At 27.3% G+C, this 23,460-nt stretch overlaps 4 protein-coding genes across 5 annotated transcripts in view; 3 read left to right on the top strand and 1 right to left on the bottom strand.

The window, feature by feature from the left end:
* The first annotated feature begins 2,564 nt into the window (after positions 1-2,564).
* On the top strand, positions 2,565-7,301 carry LOC113370167 (4-hydroxyphenylpyruvate dioxygenase-like). Of its 2 annotated transcripts, none has more exons than XM_026610836.1 (10): positions 2,565-2,638; positions 3,288-3,482; positions 3,559-3,684; positions 4,802-4,891; positions 4,959-5,062; positions 5,132-5,209; positions 5,324-5,438; positions 5,518-5,637; positions 6,523-6,762; positions 7,188-7,301. In XM_026610836.1, the coding sequence occupies exons 1-10, from the start codon at positions 2,636-2,638 to the stop codon at positions 7,227-7,229; spliced, it is 1,113 nt and encodes a 370-aa protein (XP_026466621.1). In that variant the 5' UTR covers positions 2,565-2,635; the 3' UTR covers positions 7,230-7,301. The 2 variants fall into 2 exon arrangements, with proteins under 2 accessions (XP_026466621.1, XP_026466620.1); XM_026610835.1 differs by having other exon boundaries at positions 6,523-6,766; positions 7,188-7,261.
* Positions 7,193-13,217, bottom strand: LOC113371163. The gene is made up of 10 exons (XM_026611808.1): positions 13,097-13,217; positions 9,584-9,665; positions 9,426-9,511; positions 8,720-9,354; positions 8,581-8,656; positions 8,348-8,480; positions 8,053-8,143; positions 7,874-7,979; positions 7,720-7,799; positions 7,193-7,255 (listed from the first exon to the last, which is right to left on the bottom strand). Exons 1-9 carry the CDS (start codon positions 13,215-13,217, stop codon positions 7,723-7,725), a joined length of 1,407 nt encoding a protein of 468 aa, XP_026467593.1. The 3' UTR covers positions 7,193-7,255; positions 7,720-7,722.
* Positions 13,218-13,275: 58 nt separating this feature from the next.
* Positions 13,276-14,376, top strand: LOC113371162 (uncharacterized protein DDB_G0280315-like). The gene is made up of 4 exons (XM_026611807.1): positions 13,276-13,334; positions 13,426-13,603; positions 13,672-13,862; positions 14,170-14,376. The coding sequence occupies exons 2-4, from the start codon at positions 13,582-13,584 to the stop codon at positions 14,374-14,376; spliced, it is 420 nt and encodes a 139-aa protein (XP_026467592.1). The 5' UTR covers positions 13,276-13,334; positions 13,426-13,581.
* A 2,784-nt stretch (positions 14,377-17,160) lies between these two features.
* LOC113371691 (formin-like protein CG32138) overlaps positions 17,161-23,460 on the top strand; it is an 80,503-nt gene continuing 74,203 nt past the window's right edge. The window contains exon 1 of the mRNA XM_026612343.1: positions 17,161-17,502. Coding sequence (XP_026468128.1) covers positions 17,335-17,502 — 168 coding nt within the window. The 5' untranslated portion in view covers positions 17,161-17,334. The remainder of the gene's footprint in view (positions 17,503-23,460) is intronic.

The following is a 23,460-nucleotide window of genomic DNA, read 5'->3' as shown; positions in this document are numbered from 1 at the left end:
TTCTGAATCGCGTGCGTGTATGCGAGCCTAAATTTGACCCTTCGTCGGTGTTTCCTCAAAAAATGCTCCATCGTGTTTAAAAGGTTGAAAGCCATTTGATAGCGATTTTAACGAGCCGTTAAGAACACGTATTGGTTATTATGATCGGGTTAGCCGCTTCTTGAAAATTAATAGAAAAGAATAAAAACAAAATTTCTACGTTTTTTTTAGTGAAACTTCTGCTGTACCTTCTACTGTACTTTTACTTGGAAATTTAAAAAATGTTTGAAAGATATGAGTTAGGAATCGTGCTGATAAGGTTTTATGTTTTACGACAGTTTATGTCGTAATTATTTGTAATCTTGCCGTGAGTCAAAATTTTACTTGCGCCTAGTTAAATTATATTTTCTTGAGAAATATACGAATCTATATTCTTGCATGGAAACCGTGCAGCATTTCTGTACAGTTAGAACAAGTCTTGATTAATTCAAATAAAAGTATTCAAAATTGGAACCTGTTATGTCACACGAGAAGAAGCCTATATGCATATATAGTTCGAATTTAACATTTATTTGTAAATTTATGCACTGTTTTTGGAATACTGTTAGTTTATTAACGTTAAAAATATCACCAAATTTAGCAGGATTTACACCCTGGAAAAAGTTTTTTATTTGTAATACTTTAATATTTTTCAAAATATGTACCTACTAAATATTTACTTGATTTTTATTTATTAAATTTAATTAAAAAAAACAATGCATAATTGGATTTTATATTTATTGATAGAATTATTCGTATTTATAGCTACTACTTTAAAAGTACTTAATAATTCCTGATTCATATCCATCGCAAATAAACAAAAAAAACTAGTGGTGTAAGGAATCGTGCCTTAAGGAAAATTGCTGGAACTTCCCATACCGTTATAACACGTTTGAGGAATATTAAATGTTTTCAAATAGATTATTATAAATACTGTAACTTATATATGTTTACAGAAAACTAAATAAATAAAACTTAATCAATCGACTTTAAAAAAATGAAGAACATTGTCTAATATTTATAAGTATTATATAAACTGAGTTGCAAAGTTAAAACTATTTATTTGAAGTATATTTGTGGGCTTTAGTGCTTTAGCTTGAAAAAAAGTTAAAATTCGATTTATTTTCGATATTAAAAAAATTAAAGAAATAATAATAATATTTTTTTTCAAAAGCAATCGTTTCATCAACACAAGCAGAATCTGAATTTGAATCATTCAAATCGGATGCTTAGTTTTCTTAAAAACTGCAACTTTTTGCACATTTGGCTTGGTATCTCCGAAACGGCTGAACCTGCCTTTGCCAAAACTCGTCATTACGAATTGAATGTTTTTTGGATAATTCAAATCGAATGCTTCTTCTCTCAAAAACTCAATTTCTTATTTCTGCACTCTTTGCTCTGTATCTCCGAAATCTAATCAGCACATCTCCCTATCATTAGGAATCGAATGTTTTTTTAACCATTCAAATTGGTTGATCAGTGCGCCCGAAAACGTGGACGAAATATTGTATCCATACATACATACACACATAAATTTTTTCTGAGGTATGCCAAAATGTTTAGAAACCTTCAAAACTTGAATAAATGTAAAAAAATTATAATTACGATTTTTGGACGATTACAATAACTAATTTAATAAATTATTTATATTAAGGAAGTTAATAAATTAATTATAATTTTGCACGTTTACGACTCTATTATTCAATACAGAAATATTCTAGGACCTTTATTCATTTAGAATTTGTATAATTAAATTTGATTTTAATGGCATGTTTCAAAAACTGCTCAAATTGCTTTCTTTTGTACCAGTTTTGAAATATTTAGCCAAACATGATATAAATTTTGTGCTAATATGGCTTAATTAGATATTGAATGCATCAGAGAATGCCATTATTTCAAGAATTTAGAGTTTTATGGGATATAAGTAAGCTAGAATCAACTAACAAAAATGTATAAGAATAGTAACATTGTGAAAAATTGGGAAAGGCGTAAGTATACTTGACCAAATCTTGAAATTCTGAGAAATTTGCATCTAATCAATTTTGCAAAAAGAGTGGTTGCTGGATGATGCCCTTTAAGAAAAATATGTCAAGACTAAAGGACAAATGGCAAGTTCACCAACGAATGGAAAAATCCTGCGAGAAAAAAGAAAAATAGATGTAATCAAATATTTCGACACGCAGAAATATTAAATTTTCAAAAAACTTAAAAACAAGAATGGAATAGAGCGGTTTGGAGTGAAAGTCTACAGTGTAGGTAAGTTTTTGGTTTGCATCTCACACAATAAATTATATATTATATACATGCATATGTCTTAAAAGTACTAGTGCATGTTTTCAAACAAAATGAATCATTTATATTTACCTGACTCGTGTAATTATCAATAAATATCTTACAGAACGAAATCAAATTCAAATATCTAACATTGCCCTTGAGTACACGTGCATTTATCAAGAGCCAATCGGTATGCAGGGGGCTCGACAGATTCCATCTACCGTAGCTCCAAAATCTTTATAAAGACTCCGACAGTCGATGCAGAGCGCGCATTTCGAAGTAGACCTTCTAGGTGAACGTTTGTGTTAATTTCAATTATTTGTAGATTTTTCATTTTGGAAAAATGGTGAGTGCTATGAAATTTATTGAAGTGTGTGGTAAAGAAACAAAGATTATTTTAGCGGGAATTGTGCAAATAATATTAAATGTGTTTACTCCAGCAGTTTTTTATGGATTATAAATTTGATGGATTTTCAAACAGGTTTCATTTTACTCGATTTTATACTGATTTTTTTATTAAATTATTTATTCAATGGCTTCATAAAATAAATTAGTACTTAAATTCATATTTTTAATTATTATATTGATATGTTATACTGCTGGTTAAATTTGAATGATTTAATTTATTTGAATAATCTTCACTTGTCATAATTTTTATTTACTTATCTTACATTTAAATAATAATTTTTTGCTTATTGATTAAAAAATGTGCACACAAGTTTTTTTTATAATTTTTGTGACTTACTCTATTATTTTCTTTATGCTTTTCTTGTATTTTTTTTCTTCTGTTTTAATTTTCTAAATATCTAATTTCAACTTATGGGTTTCAAAGATAATCTGATTGTTGAAATAAATAAGTTAAAAATATAGAAAGACACGTTTATTGAATGAAAGAATGAATGCCATAGGATCAATGGATTATATATAATATTTACTAACCAAATCTAGTCCTATATATAATTTAATCATTTAATTTTCGAATCCTTTATTCTTAGACGACCTACACAGATAAAGGCCCAAAACCAAAAGCTGGTAAATTTTTGAATTTCGATCACATCACATTTTGGGTAGGAAATGCTAAACAAGCAGCCAGTTACTATTGCACTCGCATGGGTTTCGAACCCCTGGCATATCAGGGATTGGAAACCGGATCTAGGAAATTAGCCAAACATGTAGTCAGACAAAATAAGGTAATTATTTTCATTGAATTTGATCATTCGTAATAGAAATATGGATAAAAAATTATTAATTTTAATAATACTACAGATAGTATTTGTGTTTGTATCTGCCTACGAACCTGGAAACGAAGAATTAGGTCGTCACTTGGTCAAGCATGGAGATGGTGCCAAGGATGTCGCTTTTGCTGTTGAAGATTTAGATGCCATAGTACAGGTATGAACACTATTTTGTTAACTTCCCGTAGGGCAAGTTATAATAATCGCAAAAAAATCGAAAATGAAAATTTTTATATATCTTTACGTTTTAAATCCTTCTGAACATGTTGGCATACCTTAGAAAAAATGGATGTTTGTGTGTGCGTGTGTGCGTGTATAAATTTTCGTCGATGATTTTGGGAACACGGATGAAGCGATTTGAATAATTCAAAAAAACATTCGATTTGTATTGATAAGGAGACGTGCTGATTAGTTTTTGGCGAAGGCGGGTCTAGCCATTTCGAAGATACGGGACAAAATGTGCCAAAAATGGTAACTTGGTTTTTAAGAGAACGGAGCGTCCGATTTTAATAATTCAAAAAATATTTTACTTGTATTGACAAGATGAAGAATTGATCAAATTTTCATGAAGGCAATTCTAGCGGTTTCGGAGATCTAGTGAAAAAAGTAAAAAAAATGCCATTTGGCGGTCAAAAATGATCATTAGACATATGCTCATCAAATTATCAGATATTTTACAGAGATTTTGATAATAAGTGTAAATTTTGTTTACGTTCCTATGGGTTCCGTACCAATGTTTATCCGTTTGACGGCGCGCGACGCTTACGCGCTTTGACATTTCGTCTCTATGCAGTTAAAACAGTACAATTGCTTTGAAAAAGAGTTCAAAATTTCCAAAATATGTCAAAATTTTTTTTAAAAAAAAAAGTATTTTTTGTCAAATTTACAGTTTCTTAAAAATCTAATTTGTTCGAAGTATATTTTTTTTCAACAATGTTAATGTTTTTAAAAAAATAATAATTTTTGGTACGGGAAGTTCCAGTAATTTGCATTAAGGCACGATGCCATGCTCCCCACTAGTTTATATTTTATATCCAGAAAGTATATTTAATTATTACTCAATTTTTTGATGTTGCAAGGACTTTATGATCTTTTGCTTAGGGACACACTACTAATTAATCTTCCTTTTTCAATTTTTTGGTGCAAAACGATTCAGAATAACATGAAACATTACGAGAACAAACAATTAGAAAATCATTTGTTGGAGAAAATATGAACACCTTCTTCAGTTAGTTAATTAATGAGTTACTAATCTATTTTAAATCTTTTCACAGACTGCGAAAGAACGCGGTGCTAAGATTGTTAAAGACATCTGGGAAGAAAAAGACGAATTTGGAAAAGTTAGATTTGCAGTTGTGCAAACAGTACGTATTTCCATAAAATTTAAACTCCTTCCAATTATAATTTGTATTAATATTGATATCTTTATAGTACGGTGACACAACGCACACGTTCGTTGAACGACATGGCTACAAAGGATTATTCTTGCCTGGATACAAGAAACCTTTATATGAAGATGTATTATGCAAATTATTGTAAGTTTCTAGTGAGACATTTATTTAATTTTTATGAGATTCAAAAATACATTGAACATATTCTTTCAGACCTGAAGCTAAACTGAACTTTATTGATCATGTCGTCGGAAACCAACCTGATTTGCAGATGGAAGATGCAGCTAAATGGTTTGTAATGTTTTATTTATTTGTAATCTTAATTTTCTAATTAAATAATTTTATAATCCTTTAAATAATCATTTGAAAAATCACAATCATTTTAATAGTTTTCTATATTCTTAGGTACGAAAAAACACTTCAGTTCCATAGATTTTGGTCTGTAGATGATTCTCAAATTCACACAGAGTACTCTGCTCTCAGATCCATTGTAATGACGAATTACGAAGAAACTGTGAAGGTATCCAAAAATTTAACTTCTGCTTTTATCATATTTTTTATATATTGAAATTTATTTTAACAAAATAATCAAATTTCAGATGCCAATTAACGAACCAGCACCAGGCAAGAGGAAGAGTCAAATTGAAGAATATGTAGAGTACTATGGTGGGGCTGGTGTCCAGCATATCGCATTGAATACAAGTGACATTATTCAAGCAGTAAGTACTTTAGTAAATATTTTAGTAGAGGAGTTAATTATCAATTTATGCATATATTTATCGCAATATAGTAATTATGTAGCATTTGTTGATAAATATTTGTTCAAAGAATCTAAAAAGTAAAAAAAAAGAGTGCGCGTAAAGTTCACACGCGATTGAAGTAAAACTTATTTGCTACTGTACAAGATGGCATTTAAGTAAAAATAAATACATCATATAACAATTTTGAATAATGTTAATAAGTAATATGGTAACACTCGTGATGCACACATTTTTTAGTGTCAACAATTATACACATTTATATGATGATAAATTATAAATTATATATTAATAATAGCATTAAAAATATGTATAATATTGAAAAACAATAATGCTATTAAAGTCATACTTCAAATATGATATGATCAGTTTGTCATTTTTATTAGCATTTAGAAATGAACCTTTATTAGAGAAATGAAGTAATTTCTGATTAATAAAATTCTACAATATTTGTTCACGCAGTGGATTATGTTAAACAATGCCTAAACAAATATTGTGTTTGCAACTTTAGTCAACTTTAGTTTAAAGTACTTCATTTATTTAAAATTGACATACATTCATTGACTGCTTGTATTTTTTTTGCTTTTTCGCTGGCGATATAATCTCATTCTTTGAACAGCTATAATATCTGGCTTGCCTAAAAAATATTTTCCATTTTAATAACTTCAAAGATTTATAGAAACTACTAATAATATAGAAATAATTTCAAATCAATAAACTTACTTTTAGTACGCGGCAGAAATGTTTAATTTGTTTCATTATTTTCAAGGAACAGGGTTAAATATTTTTTTGTTATCATTAATTTTGGTTCTAGATTTTAATACTAATCTAACATATTTTCTTTAGATTAGAAATTTAAAAGCCAGAGGAACAGATTTTCTTAAAGTTCCACACACCTATTATGATATGTTGAGGGAGCATTTGAAGAAAAGTCCCGTTCGTATTCAAGAAGATCTTGCTGTTCTACAGGAACTTAATATTTTGGTAGATTATGACGACAATGGTTATTTGCTTCAAATATTTACCAAAAACATGCAAGATAGGCCAACACTGTTTTTGGAAGTTATACAAAGACACAATCATAATGTAAGTAGATTTTAGATTCAATATTTTTATTAAAATTTCTAATTATCTAAGATAATTATTAATTATCTAAGACAAGAGGTATAAGAATTATATAAGTTAAAATGAACATCACTTGAAGTATTTTGATATAGATTTATTATTTCAAATTAGATTGTAATGCAAGTGAAATGATCATTTTAGAATATGCTTTTTTATTTGTAGCTTTTCTACAAATAGCATATTCACAATCAATAAAAGATTTTGCTCTTAAATAAGTATTTAATTCATAATTAAAAAATAAATGCGATAAAGTCAATATAGTCCAAATTACATAAGAATGTAGAAGCAGAGGATACTTTTCTTTTTAGTTTTATTATTTATCTGCTTGATTGTTAAGTCGATTTTGTCTAAATTATAACTTTTAATGCATATATTACGTTTCTCAGGGTTTGGCGCCGGTAATTTCAAGGCGTTATTCACTGCAATAGAATTGGATCAAGAACAGAGAGGTAATCTGTAATATGAATTACTATGAATTTAGATATCATAAAAAAAATATGTTAAATATGTGCAATGTAAATATATTTGTGCAATGACTTTTAACCTGGTCATTTATGGCACAAATAATATTTCTTTCTTAATAGAATACATATGCTAATGTAATATTATTATATTCGATAAGTTAAATAATAAAAAAAAAAAGATTTTTCTTGTTCATATTTCATTATTAAAAATATAATTTAAAAAAAGGAATCATGTACATTAATATCACATTCTTATAGTAAAATACAGTATAAAATTAATTTTATATTAAACAAAGTTTTATAATAACATAAAAAAATTGTTCCTGAAATTTGTAACCTGTTAAAAGACAAACTGGATATCACAGTTTTTTCTCCAATGTAGAAACCTTGATAATAATTATAAATTAGGTACAGAATTCATATAAATACTAATTCATATAAATACTAAACTAACACTTTATTTGCTCGAGATCTTGTGACCCGTTTGTGTTCTATCTATTTCTTGTGTTGGAGGAAATTCTGGATTCCAATAACCTGCAATCGCATAAATTAATATGAAGATCATATGTAAGATAATTCCTTTGACAGGTTATTTTATTAGTTTTTACCAGGAGGTGTATTTGAAGCAAATGGATTGTGATTATCTCGATGTTTAGAACATTCATTTATTTTAGCTTGCATTTGACTTTCTGTTAAATTTGCACCTTCGTAATACTGAAACATATTTTAATAGTTAAGATAAAATTTTTGAATAAGTCTAATATACTTTGTATATAATAAACTATACCTTTTGACAATCTTCACAAGACCAGCCTTGAAGTTTTTTTCGATCAGATTTTTTCCTAACCGGGTCACGAATATATAGAAAACTATTATCACTGTAAAAGTTATGAAAGAAACTGGTTATTATTGTCAAATAAATAAAGCAAGTTTATAAATCTATTATCATACTCATATGGTATAAATCTAAAATGTTATCAAATGGTGAATAATATTATTAAATATTAGTTAATATATTGAACATAGTATTTACAATGTTATGTGCATTGGGGTTATTTAGTTAAAGGTGATATATTACTTACGCATTCAGATTTTTCTGTTCATTTACTGACTTATTTGAATTAATTTTGTCACAATCATTAGGAGTACTTTTTTTAGTGGAGGAGCCTGCTTCACACATATTAAAATTTAGTCTTTTCCTAGCAGGAGATAATCCTGAATATAATAAAAATATAGCTGAAGTTCTCTGATATGTATATATGTATATATATATATATATATATATATATATATATATATAACAATAAAAATTTACTTGATTTTGGAGATATTGAATCTGTTTTAAAGACATTAAATAATGATCCATTCCCAGATAAAATTGCAGATTCATCCTGAAAAATGATGAATGAATTTATAACATATTTTAGAGAAAATCAGTTTTATTGAACTTTTACCAAGTTTGGATCGCTGGGAATATTCTCATTCATAATATCTGTATCTTCAAAATTAAAAACATTTTCTGGAGATGATGGTGTAGATCGTTTAAAACATTTTATCACACTCATTTGTTTCAATTTAGTACCTTTAGTAACAGGTTTTATAAATGTGCTAGTTCTAGGTTTACCTTTGTTTTTTATACTATCTGATGATTTATTACATTCATTTATAAAAAAACTATCATCACTGCTTTCAAATAAAACTGGACTATTGTATGTTTCTCCCTTCTTTAATTTTGACTTTGGAGAGTTTTCCGTTGATACTAATGGAGGTCTTTTATTTGATTTGAATGACTTTCCAAATGTAAAAATGCTCTTAGAATTTTGAATAACATCTGGAGTCTCTGGTACATATTCTAAATTATCCCAAGATGGGACACAATTTTCTAATTTTTTGTTATTTAAGGTACATTTTTCCTCTGTGTGTTTTAAATTATCTTGTTTGTTTGGTTTTTGAAATTTTGTACAAATTATAGGGCTAGTTTGGCAATTTTCAAAAGTTTCACTTTGATTAACAGAATAATGTGTTTCGTCTAACATTTCTGCACAAAACGTTTCCGCAATGACATGTTTAAAATCGTCTTCATCGCTTTCTGATAGTGGTTAAAGACAGCAATAAATTATATATAACTTTGTAGAAATACAAATAATATATCACACAAACCTGCATTACTTTTTTGGGTTGAACTTTTAAATTCACTACTTGGCAATGACAGTGATATAAGCAATTTCAATTCATTTTTTAGATGCCTGCATTTTAAAAACAATTATTGGCCATTAGCAAGAGCCTTTAGCTTTAAATGTCATATAAAATTTACTCACTCTATTTCTTTTTTCAGATCAGTATTTTCTTTAATCAGTAAATCATTTGTTTCTTTTAAACTTTCGTTTCGGTGTACTTGCTCTGAACAATAAAAAATGAGCTAATTATTAAATATAACAAAATACAGCATTTAATTACATACCACAATATTTTTTTTTAAGAATATCCACAAGATCTGTAAAATCTATGGATTTTGTTATAATATTTATAGACTCTGTCATATTTTATTATATGTATATAATAACAATTTGTATTACTCTAAAATTAAAATCATACTAACTGGTAATTATAATTACTTAAATATAATTTTGAAATAAATCAGTTGAATGTAAGGTTAATCATGAATATGTTATAATATGTATATATAACGTAATATAATATATAATATTCTAATATTGTGTAGTGGGTTAATACGCAAAATAAACAGTATGTGACAGAAGTGACAGGACGGCAGGCAACCAAGAAAGACATTTGTTTTCATGATTGTATTGTTGCCTAACATGCGTTAGTCTGAGAGATACCGACATAGCATTTACAAATATAGGTATTACATTGAATTTTGAATTAGTTAAATTTGAAAATTTCAATTAATGTTTCACACACACATAAATTTTTTGCAAAAACTTTATGCGTGTTTATTTATTTATGAACAAAGTCTAGTAATCGGATATAACATCAATAAAAATCATGAATTTCTTTCAAAAATTCATTTTACATCCATATGTTTTGGCTATAATCCTAGCCTTCATTAAGTGGAAACTAAAACAATTGAATTGGGAAAAACAATTACAAAGGGTAAAAAATACTTACAATTAGTTAATCTTAGTGTTAAAATAGAAAATTCAATAATCCATGGTTTCAGGACATGGTGATGCAATACACCATGGGGAGTTATCTTCGAACAAATGCGCGTTGCACTGTTTTGGTCTTGAGTAGTGTCAATTTTTAAAAACAGATGGCTCATGTGTGCCAATTTCAAGTACAAATCGTTCAGCTTCGTGCAAGTTGACACGCGAGGCTGTCAAGCGCTGTCAAGCATTTGATCCCTGTACGAATCGTACGAATAACCTAAAATTGTTTCTAATGAATTAATTGTGTTTAAGTGAACATTTAAGTGAAATTTAATATGGCAAAGTGTTTTTATAGTACTCAAAAAAGTGCCAAGTGCAAGTTAAAATATTCAGCTATTCCAATACCAGTTCCCGGAAAGTTATTTTTTTATAATAATTGCAACTCTAATTATATATAATCAAATATGATATTTCAACATGTTATTATATTGAATAGGTGTATTGGGGGTACCTGCAAATTGCTGCAAAATGTACTTACGAACAAAGCCTAGGAGCTCTTTTGACAACTAAGGAATGCAAGATGTAATGACAAGAAGGATTCATTAACAATGCAATAATTTAAAAATTAAGTCATACAAATAATCTCCAAAGGCGTTCTATTTTTGAAGACAAATTTTTTGCCATGTCCTCAAACATTGAGAAAGTTTGCATTCAGAGATACAATAGTATAGCGGTGTTAATGAGTGTCTATTTAAAACATTAGGTTCAGCTATTTCTCTTAAAAAGTATTAGTAGCAAATTCTGTGTTTTGATGTTTGATGAAATACCATTATCTTCGGAATTGTTATATGATTGGATTGAATCTCATATTGTTGATGTTGCAAAACAGTTATTTAGTATTGGTTTAAATGTTCATGAACATAAGTTCATTGTTATATTTAATAAGATATTATCTATTATATTAGCAAATGTAAACACTTATAAAGCGAGTCTATACCATACATAATATTTTGCGTTATAATAATCTTCAAAAAAAACTTGAGCAACATCCCAATATAATGTTTAAATTCAAAATATATTTGTTACTGACCTTGTGAGTCAAAAATATTGCTTTTATCTTTCAATTCATGAACAATTGTATGTGCATAAAACATTTTGTTGATATTTTATGGTAATTTCAATGATAATGATTTCATAATGAAACATGATTAAATGTAATGTTATAAAACATCGATGCAGAAACTATTCAAAGGTTTTGTTAAATGCAACTTTATTATTAACTCATTAGGTAGCAAATTAACTATTACATGCAGAATTAATAAAGAACAATGTCTCGTAAATGAGTTTTAATCCTAGGAATTTGGATTTCTCTCAATTTTGATATCAATATATATTTTATGTCTTTAGGACTTGTTTGCTTGTGAAGTATTTGTACTTTTTAACAAATTATCTGTTCTTTTTAACCTTCTAAATTTTTGTATTATTTGTCATTCCTTCTAACAATAAGTTTGATATTGCATCGTGTGCTTCTGTGCTTTTAGTTTCTTCTTAGTTTTTAAGTTTTTAATATAATAATATTAGTCATTGAGATATTAATATTAGTCAGTTATTTCTGGTTAGTTAGTTAAATACCTCTGTGGTTTTCTCCACTTAGATCTTTAGTTTTTGAGATATTATTAAGATACTTATAAATATGTATAATAATTATATTTTCAAACATTCCATACTTGTAATTATAATTGTTAATATAAATTTAATTTTAATTGTTCTTTAAACTTATGTAATATATTTGAAAATATATATTTTGTATTTCCTATGATTTATTCTTATTTCCAATATTAAAAATAATTCATGTTTTTTGGGCTGTATACGATACGTACAAATTTAGAAGTAATACCAGGGGTTAATTTAAATATTTTACATGTGCTGCCATCTATTTTTAAAAATTTGTATTTCAATCGAGGTAACGTCAAATCGCCAGACATATGAGACATAGCGATCTATTATACTTACAATACACTTTGTAATATAAATATTAAACTTGTAATATTTCATAAAATACTAACTTTAAAAAATCACAAATAGATAGTGTGCAATATATGTGTTAACCTTAAATACATAATGGAGATAAGATTTTTTTAAATTATTTTTGCCAAGATTCTACAACTAAGTGTGAAACTAATTGCAAAACGTTTGCGCGACATTTTTATTATTTTGTGAGAAATTTGGAAATATTATCTAAATAAAAGAGTTGAGTTCTTTTCGCTTATTTATAGTCCTATTGTTATGAATAGTCAAAAAAGATCCTTCTATAATTTTGTTCGAATTGTAGTACAGTCGAGATAAAAAAATCTATATTATGTTTTAAAGTATTAATGTGGTCCGCAAGCATAGTTTTAAATTGTCTGGGATATTTAGAATTATTCAAAAAATTGAATCAAAAAATTTTAGGGGTTTGAAATTCATTAATAGTTATTTTACTATCTAATCAATCATTAATAAAGTATCATTCAACGAAATCTCTGAATAGTAATATCACTCAGCAGATGTAAAACTTTGAAACATAAAATTGATAGGAAAACAAAATCATTGTCACAAAATTATAGTTGATTTTTTCTTTAAAAAAAATGTGGATAATACAAATATATATGAAATAAATAATTTCATATAAATATACAAGTGTGGTCTCTCGACGCCTGTTCGGCCAACCGAAACTATAACCTTGGACTCTCGGACTATTCCAGAGTGCAAATAACTTCACTGTAGTTGTTTTGTCTTCACTGAAAATAGGTGTTCTTCTACATTTCCCAAGTCGAGCAGCCATTGCCGTGGTTAGTGTCATTGCTGTTAGACAATTCAGAAATTTTGCTTGAATTGTTTTAGTTTAACTAATTGAAATTGTTTATATTTCGTCCAACTTGTATCATGTCAATTCTTCGAACATCATCGTGATGTGAGGGTATGATAAAATTTTATACAAAATGCAATATCATGATCTAAATTTTATATTAATACTCTTCTTTTTTACTGTTATTAATTTTGATTCTCAGATTTAAGAATCATGGACAAAATATAATATATTGCAATATAGACAAATAGACGAAGCACCGTCTTGCTAATTATATGCTGAAAGTATTTTCCATCTAATAAATAAGTCTTGCTTAAAATATTTCTTGTATATTACCTATATAGAAATATAATTCAATATGGATAGTTCCCCAAATAACGGTAATAGTAATATTTCACTATCAGGTTTGTTTGTTTTTTGCAGTTTATAGTTACATAAATTATTTCAGACTTTATAGCTTTCAATACATCTCCAAAAAATGATAATGGGCCAAATTTTTATCCAACGCACTATAGTAGCCCTATGCATGGTAATCGCAACAGAAATAAACAGAAAATGAATTATCAGTATGGCGGTAATAGTAATAAACATAATAATAAAAACTATCGAAATCGGAACAGCAATGGCAATCACAATAGAGTCAGTATATTATAGTTTTAATTATAAATATATTAGTTTCAGTAAATCAATACCTTCTTCATTTTAAATAAAATTAGAATGCAATTAAACAAAGATTCATTAATCTTTGAAGTACTATTCTTTAAATAGTTTTAACATTTGTAAAATTAGCATTAAGTTTTATAATATTGCTTGATAGTACATAAAGTATTTTCACTAAATTTGACTTTACGAAAAATGATATTAATTAGTTATAGTGGATCAGTGCATTTCGAACACATCATGATTCAATTTCTGTTCAATAAATAACACTTTAAATTTATTTTAGTCCGGCAATAAAATATGTGAGGATGATATAAATCAATACTTTCACCCTTCTATGCTTGAAGATCCTTGGGAGAGACTACTTAAAAACTCAAATGGTTGTAACGTGTCATTTAATAATTCTATTAATGCGCAGTACATTGACACTAAAAATGAAAGTGTGACAGATTTCATTGACGGTTCCACAGACAGTGTGGGAAGAATATCGTAACTTCTTATATTAAAAATATATTAATTTTATTTGAAATTAAAATATTAATTGAATTTATGTATTATGTAATGGAATAATAAATATATATATTTTATATTAAAATATGAATAACTATAAAAATTTGGTTTGATAATTTTAATTAAGATTATACATACATAAAACTATTATTTATACTTTATTTTAATGAAACTTTATGTAATTGTTTTATATTGCATTTTTAAAAGAATCATTTTCCTTAAAAGAAAATAATTACAAATCATTACTTGCGAATGAAACTTAGTTTCTTTATATTTTCAATTCTTTTTTGATGACATTTTTGTACTGATTACAGCTTAAAATGTTGTAGTATTTAAAAAGCAAAAAGTATGGCAAGAAAAACTATTATTTCAGCTGTGATAAAATAATCGATAAACAAGTTATTTTTTAACGGATATATACATACATTTACTTTAAAAATTTTGCTTCATGCATTCCATTTCAATTCATAAGTTAAATATTTTTTTTTACTGTGATAATACTTTTTTATTTTATTTCACTGTCTAATCAATCATTAATAAAGTTGCATTCAACAAAATCTAGACTTAGTTCTTTATTTTTATTTTTTTTTTTTTTAAATATTATATATTGAAATGTAATATTTTCTGGAGATCTCTGTAAAACAATTTATTCAATATATATTTGATCATTATTGAATTAATATGTCCATATAGAAATTTACATCTGGTTTATGTTTATTATGGAGTTAATGTTTGTAGTAAAGGTGGCGAACATAAAAATTAAACTTCTCAGAGTACCTTATTAAACAAATTTTATATTTAATTAAATATGACTTATTTTCCATATTCAATATCTTTGGCAGAAAGTTTTAGTCTATCATTAAAGTACTTGTACAGAATTATCACACAGCATAAAATGTATAGTTATATAGAAATTATTCAAATGAGCAGTTAGAAACGCTAAATCACTAAATACTCTTCTTTTATCTATGCATTATAAAGTGAAAAAAGTAAAGAATTCTTGACTAATTTTCAAAGCAACAATCGAGTTGTATGTGCAATGTGTAATTGTTAAATTTATCAAATGAGACTGAAATAAAATTATATCTGTATTTTATTAACTTCTAGTTTAAACAAGTATGAACCAGTGTGCAAAGTGAGAGCAAAAGACATTTAAACTTATTCATTATATCTTTGATCAGGTTTTGAACTATGATCTACAGAAGTTCTATGAATTTTGGAGATTATCGAAGATGAAGACATAGATTCTTTGAGTAGCAAAACACTTTATCCGAAGATTGCATATTATGAGATTTTCAAGTGGAAAATTGTAGGGATTTGGTTCATTATAAATGATTATGAATGTAGTCTTTGTGTCAAAAATATTTTATATGTAACATAACAAATGTGATAATTATTATAATATAATTAATGATTTGATATACAGAAAACAGTAATTCACAAATTGTAATTTGTTTAAATATATGTCATTGTTATAGTAAAATTTGTGATTATTTTACAATTTTAATATGTATATATTTTAAATATTTGTCTACCATGTAGTGCAATGTTTCTCAACGGTGGTAGGTGGTAGAATACCGTTGATTATTTGAAAATTGAGTAGTTTTTCTCACAATTTAAATAGCATTAAATCTTATTTACTCATATATTAATTCAATTTTAATTCATGTTATATTATTTTAATTTTCTTAATTAGAAAAAAGAAATCATAATTAGAAAATTAGGGATTTGAAAACCTGGATCATTTCAGTACAAGGGGTCTTTGCCCCACAATTAATGTTGATAATGGTTTTTTAAAAATGGAATCGGAAGGACCTTAAGACCTTGATCATTTAGTTATTTGAATATCTTGCCTTATATCGGTGACATATTTAATAAATTTCAATTAAAAAAAAAATAACTTAAGTTTTTCAATATATGCCCTAAAATTTTCTTAAGATGATTGTATAACATATGTTATACTATCATCTTAAGATACATAACATAAAATTTCATAAAAAAGTCATAGAACTTATTGTTTATATTTTCATTCATAGTTAAAATTTATATGTATGGGGGCATGGGTGCCCTTTCCACTCGGATGCCGCCGCTCTGGTGGCAAAATACATACTAATTCCGAGTGGAAAGGGTTAAGTATCCTTTAAAAAAAATTTTTTTTAGTAATAAAAATTCAAAAGTTGTTATGAGTTTTGAAATCGTTAATAAATGAAAATTTGAATTCAATATTTATTTGAATAAAAAAATAATAAATGATAAAATACTTATAAAAAAAAATTCCTAGTAAGTTTATTTTAAAATTAACATTATTTGAAATGCAGCTATTTTTTAACTTTTATGAGAACGACGAAATTAGATTAGTTTTTGTAAAAAAAATAAAATCTTTCACATAATAATATAAAATATAAAAGTTGAAAAAAATTTATAAAAAATAAAATATTTCACAGAATCATATAAAATATGAAAGCTGAAAAAATTGTACAAAAAATAATAAAATCTTTCACATAATAATATAAAAGCTGAAAGAATTAACTGTTGCTAAATAATAATAATGAAGCGTTAATAACACAAACTTTTTATATCTCAGAAAAAACGTGCAAATCTTTGTTGCATGTAAATGTTTGAGAACCTTCGATCCTGCGATACGCACGAAAACTTTAACAGCCATTTCTGTTAACTAAGCACGACTAACTTCGTTTCCAGTCGTGCGACTCCGCCATTTCTCGCTTCTTCTGTTTTGTTCGTTAGCTTCTGTCAGTTTTCATTTTAACATTGTGTTGTGTATACGAAGAATTCGATGCAATGTTGTACGAACCTGTTGATCATCTATGTAAATTAACGATCGTTTACCATTGTGCAATGTCGTGATAGTTGTTATAGTGATGAAACCTGTGCCTTAATTATTAAGTGCCTTAGTAAAGTCGAAGTGTCTTATGTTAGGACTATGGGTTTGACAAGCTCAAAACATGAGCAAGAGTCACCGCCGGTCTCTGAAATAGTTGCAATAGCTCCTAAGCCGCAGCATCATGTCCGTCAGGCTAGTATACGGAGTAGATCGGCTCAGCCGATGCCAGATACTGCTGAATTGGATAGGAGATTTACTAAAGTTTTGGTAAGGGAAACATAATTTAACCAGGGCTTGTTGATATTAAATATTCCTTAAAAATTCATCCTTTTTTAACTCAATCGCGGGACATATTTTACATACATACTTCTTAACAATAATAGTCGCAATTAAATAGCCAAATTTTAAGTTAATTGTATGAGCAACAGGTACCATCTGTTTGTAAATGTTCATAGATGTCAAAATCTGTCACGCACTAGAAACTCCGTAAACAACTTGATGGACCTTGAGGATACTATAAAATTACACGTACATTTGAATTCGTTCTTTGAAATGATATAAAAATATATAAAATGATGTTTCATTTTATTTCAGTACATTTTATCAATTATTTTTTATTACTTATTTCAAATTATATCTCATCACTAACCCAAAAAGTGGTGAGGTATAATTTTTTTTGTTAAGTTTATGCGTCTTGTTGTTAATTAAATATGCACCTAACTTCATTACCACTTTTTTTAATATATTTTCTATTTTTTTTCTACTTTTATCTCAAGTACAATTTTCATATAAAGTTCTACTTATTATAATGATTTAAAACGAAATTTTTTCAAGCTACTGAACAAATTAATTTTATCTGAAACAAAACCAAAATTTTATAAATAGAGCGAAATCATAAATTAATTAAAAAATTGTGCGAAAATAAAGTAATTTGAGAAGTAGTGAAAATGCGAGTAAAATAATTTGAATTACAATTATGTACCAATGTGAAAATATAATTAATATAATATTTTGATTCGAACATAATTTAAATTTTTGTATTTGACGTTTTTTGAATGCTTCGTAAATTAACTCACATATTTGCAAATATGTAGGATACATTTCATATCCTATAAATTTAATTAAAAATTTAATTAAATCAAAAACTATATGTGAAAAATAATTTTGGCATATAAAAATAATATATTATTATTTTTAATAACTACAAAAAGAAATTTGTATTACCATGGTAAAAGAAAAACAGCAACAATTTTTTTTTTGTAGTTATTAAAAATAATAATATATTATTTTTATATGCCAAAATTATTTTTCACATATAATTTTTAATTTAATTTAATTCAATTTTTTTTTAATTATGTTTCTCGAATAAGAAATGTATCCTTTCTCAATAATTTTAAAAGATTAAAATTTATAAATATATAGGTTCTCAAACTGTTTTGTATCGTGGACACCTTGGGGTTTGCCATAGACCCCATATCATTTTTTTATACTCTACCAGCTGGACTAAAGTGTATCATTAAATATTTAAAGTAAAAATACATGTTACTGGAATACATTTATTAAATGAATTTAAAATAATCATAGAACTACTGGTGTGCATGGCATCGTGCCATTAAGGCAAATTGCTGGAACTTCCCGTACGGTAATCGAAAATCTTGATAAGGAATCCAAAAAAATTTACACAAAATGTGTACACTTTATTAAAATTTCTATAAAATATCTGATAATTAGATAACATATGTCCAATAAACATTTTTGACCGCCAAATGACATTTTTTTAACTTATTATAATTGAGAGTCCACAACCGTTGCACCTGTCTTTCCAAATATTCAATCAGTTCTTCATCTTGTCAATACAAGTAAAATGTTTTTTGAATTATTAAAATCGGACACTCTGTTCTCTTAAAAACGGTGTTAACGTGTTTGGCACTTTTTGCCCCGTATCTTTGGAACGGCTAGACCTGCCTTTGCCAAAAACGATATTATTTTACAATTACTTCTAAATTACTATGACTGACTCAAAAACACCCCATTTTCATTTTGGGAATCCCGATTTTTCTTTGCTGACCTGGATTTGCTGAATGTTATCATGGACAACGTTGAGATTGAGAATCACTGATACACTCACTAAAAATTATAATATACATTCACTAATAATTGATTAGAAACATAGTAGATTAATTATAAACTATAATAGATGATAAGGTCGAGTTATACTTTTGTATATGTATTTGTAACTGAATTTATAAATTTTATTTATTAAGTTCCCGTAGGGTAAATTATAGTAATCGTAAAAAAATCGAAAATGAAAATTTTTATATATATCTTTACGTTTCAAAATCTTCTGAACATTTTAACATACTTTAGAAAAAATGTATGTATGTGTGTGTGTGCGGATACAAATTTTCGTCGACGATTTCGGAAATTTGAATAATTTAAAAAACATCCGATTCGTATTTTTAAGGAGACGTGCTGATTAATTTTAGCAATATTTCAAAATAAAAAAAAAAATTCCTAAAAATTTTTTTTCCAAAAGTCAATTTTTTCAAAAATTTTAAATTTCTCAAAAATCAAATTTTTTCAAAAATTAAAAAAAAATCTTTTTTTAAAAAAAAGATGCCATACATCACTTGTTTAATACAATTTATGCGAACTAGTACATTATTAAGTTATATATTCTTGTGTTCTTAAATAAGAACTGTATCAATTATCTACCCCATTTCGTTTTTTTCTCTCTATATTATCGGCGTTACTATAACCTAACGAAATATGTTGGTGTTGTTTTAAATTCATATTATTGTTACATGTAAATTTTAGGTAAAATGTATTTGTAATGATAAATAACTATAATAATGTTCAATGTTAAATATAATCCGAACAAAAGAAATGAATTTTGATCGTAAACATTGGTCCATCATACATCATCTCTATCCCCATCCGCTTGTGCAATGCGTTAAAACACGTTTTTATGATTTTATATTTAGCTGTCATTGTGGAAGTGCAGACGCACTTAAACAATGTTTCTTATTTCTTATATCTTTCTTGAACAACAACAAAATCTGCATGCTACATACCAGACAATGGTTTTATCGTGTTTTGATAAAAAAAATTCTAATACGTTTATATTTTTATTTTTGTGTTATAACATACTACACGATTTAAAGATTAATTTAAAGTGCTTAAAATTGATACTAATGTCAAAAAATATACCAAATTTCGCTTATCTCAATTTATTAATATTATAATTCACAATTAGCGCAAGATGACTAATTGATATTTATGAGCTTGTAGAAAGCGAATTTTTGAAGTTCTTGATTAACATAATTATTTTGATATATGTATTAGAGCATTAGGGTGTTCATTAACACACTTTCGGCGGATAGGATTTCGGGCTGACTTGTACCCGTAGCGGGGTTTTTACAACGGTGCGAATGCGTAAGCATGGCATGAAAGAACAGTCTTTTACTTACAATACTTACTGCCTAAATTCATACGCAGTAGTAAATACTATAATATTAAGTTATTATGAGGTAAAACTATCAATACTGAAGGTAAAACATTTGCAAATAAAGTTGAATATTACTACGCAATGATACATATGTTTAGTGTTTAGACAATGAAATGAAAAATGTAATTAATTCTAAAAATTTAAAACAAAATGCACAGAAACATTTTCTATACGTTTTCTTACGTAATTACTCACAAGTTTAGTCTGTGAAATACAAAAATAAATTTAATCATAAAAATCAATTAATCAAAATACACAGAAAAGTTTGTTATAGGTAGGTTTTTTACACGAGTATACACTACACATTTTTACGCAATAAGTTTAGAATTGAAGAAATCATTTGGACTATTCTTTTTGAAGAATTGTAACAAAACTTCTTGGCGTCTTCTAAATATTCTCTCCTCTTTTAAGTTTCAAATTTTTAAGTTCTTCAGGAAGGCCCCTGTTTGTTCTTATAGTCCCACAAATCCTAGTTTTATTTTGTAGTAATAATAAACTTTTATTTAAACTATTATAAAAATTGTCCATGTATACATGATGCCACAAATTTAAATAAGGTTCTAATATATCTAATATAGTTGTCTGTAAACTATTGCCATTTCCATAGTAAATTTTTAAATTGCATATGTAGCCTGACTTTGCTTCGCAAGCCATTCTAATCAGAATACCATATTTTACTATTTTTGCTTAAATGCTTGTTTTAAATATGATAAATATTTTTAATTAGATTAGATTTTAAATATAAATTTGAAGATTTATTTAGGTAATAGGAAGTAACAGGTTATTAAATACATTTAATTCCGTTGAATTCTTTCAAATAAAAGTAATTGGATAATAAAATACGAGAAATATGATATCATACATTTTCAAATTACCTGTAATCCAAGCACAATTGAAAAACATTGCGAAAATTCGTCATTCAACAGTAAATTAATGAATTAGTTTTATTACTCGCCGGATACTGTATTTGATAAAATTACCTGTTGCCAGGTACGTAAATTAGACAAAGTAATTCCATTCTCCAATCATGTATAAAGTACCTATATCACTTATAATCATACTGTATACAATCTAGAGTTTTACGTTGAAAATTCGATTATTTTTAATATTGTACGAAATTAATTTTTATGGTGTATAAATTAGTGACAAACCTAATAGTTAGTAATAGCTTATTTTTAACATTGTTTTTGAATTTTAAATTATATGAATTATCGAAACGCAATAAATACAAAGATAGCAAAATATTTATGTAACGTATACGTATTTACGTATCGAAAATAATTTTGAAGAATAAATTATAATTTTATTATAGTTTTATAATAAATATAAAACTAGCGTTGCAACCGCTCATAGTAAGAAATTTCGTTCGCTCTTCGCATCTAGCGTGTCCGACCGAGTACCCGAAAATACCCGCACCGCCGAAAGTGTGTTAATATGGAAATTCTAAAAAACAAATGTTTTTTTTTCTTATGTTATTTCCATAAGAAACTTTAGTTGGAGAGCGGCCTATCTTAAAGATAATTTTAAGAGCTAATATTTAGAAGAGATTTTTTTTATTAATTTCGAAGCATTTGAGCTCCTGCGAGAAAAGAAATTCGAAAATATCCATCTCCGCGACAAAATATCCGCTCCGGCGACAAAATACATATTAATCTCCCATTTCGCGAGTGGAAAGGGTTAAGGACCAAGCAAGTAAGGTGATGTAAAAAGAAATCCATTATTTTTGCATGAAATTAAGACTTTGATTATTTTAGTTAAAATGATCCAAATTAGGTCAATTATGCGCCGTTTTGTTCGATAATTTGTTGCCATTTTGAAGGTGATATCTTTATGCTCTCTGTTCGGACGTATGTTCGTTTTGTTATATTGGCCATGAAGGTGACAATCTTCATGGCATTGGGCTTTTACACAGGTCGCTACTTCTGGTAGAGGTGGTAGCGGAGAGTTTGACGGGACTAATTGTACACTTCTAAAAGTAAAGTCCGCGCAACAACATGTTTAATAAATAATAAATAAATGTATTTTCTTCCATTATAACTTAGTGACAAATCAGTAATTGTAAAAAGAACTGTTGTTGCAGTTTTTACATACAAATACAAAACGAATCAGTGTTTAATACAGTCCACAGTTACAAGGGTTAAATTATAACCCAACAACCTGAGTCATCGAAGAAAAGTTTTAATACATTTTATAACTACGTGGCGGTATACACCCTCTCATAGGAACTCTTGTTTCTTTTGAGAAAAATTGAGATAGTCGATTTTTACGTGTCTTTTTTGAAGTGATTTTTATCAGCAAAACTGTTCGTCATGGATGCTAATTGATTAATGCTAAGTCCGAACTATAAGATAAATGCATAAAATGCCTCCTCCTAATGAAGCTCCCGGAGCTTTTGGCGAATCATTATTGCTGTGTTACCTTACCAGTCGTTGTCCTGATGGAACACAATTCCTCTCCTATTGGCCAAAGCTGGCCACTTTTGGGCAATTGCTTCTTTTAGATAGACGATTAAATTATTTCCGTATGTGATCAGCACACAGTATATAATTTCTTGCTAAACCCACCAAATCCCAATCCTGATTTGGCTTTGGCCATTTGGCCATCTCTGCCCACTCACCGCAGTTCGATGACGACAGTTTTCACTTTGTCACAAAAGATCCACTTTTCATCAATAGTCACCACCCGCTGCAAAAATTAGGCGATTTTCTAGCGATTCA

This window comes from Ctenocephalides felis, unplaced genomic scaffold (assembly GCF_003426905.1).
Source record: "Ctenocephalides felis isolate EL2017-DRISC unplaced genomic scaffold, ASM342690v1 CF-g0.4_SCAFFOLD_01492, whole genome shotgun sequence".
NCBI lineage: Eukaryota > Metazoa > Arthropoda > Insecta > Siphonaptera > Pulicidae > Ctenocephalides > Ctenocephalides felis.
This window is presented reverse-complemented; position numbering and strand designations above follow the sequence as displayed.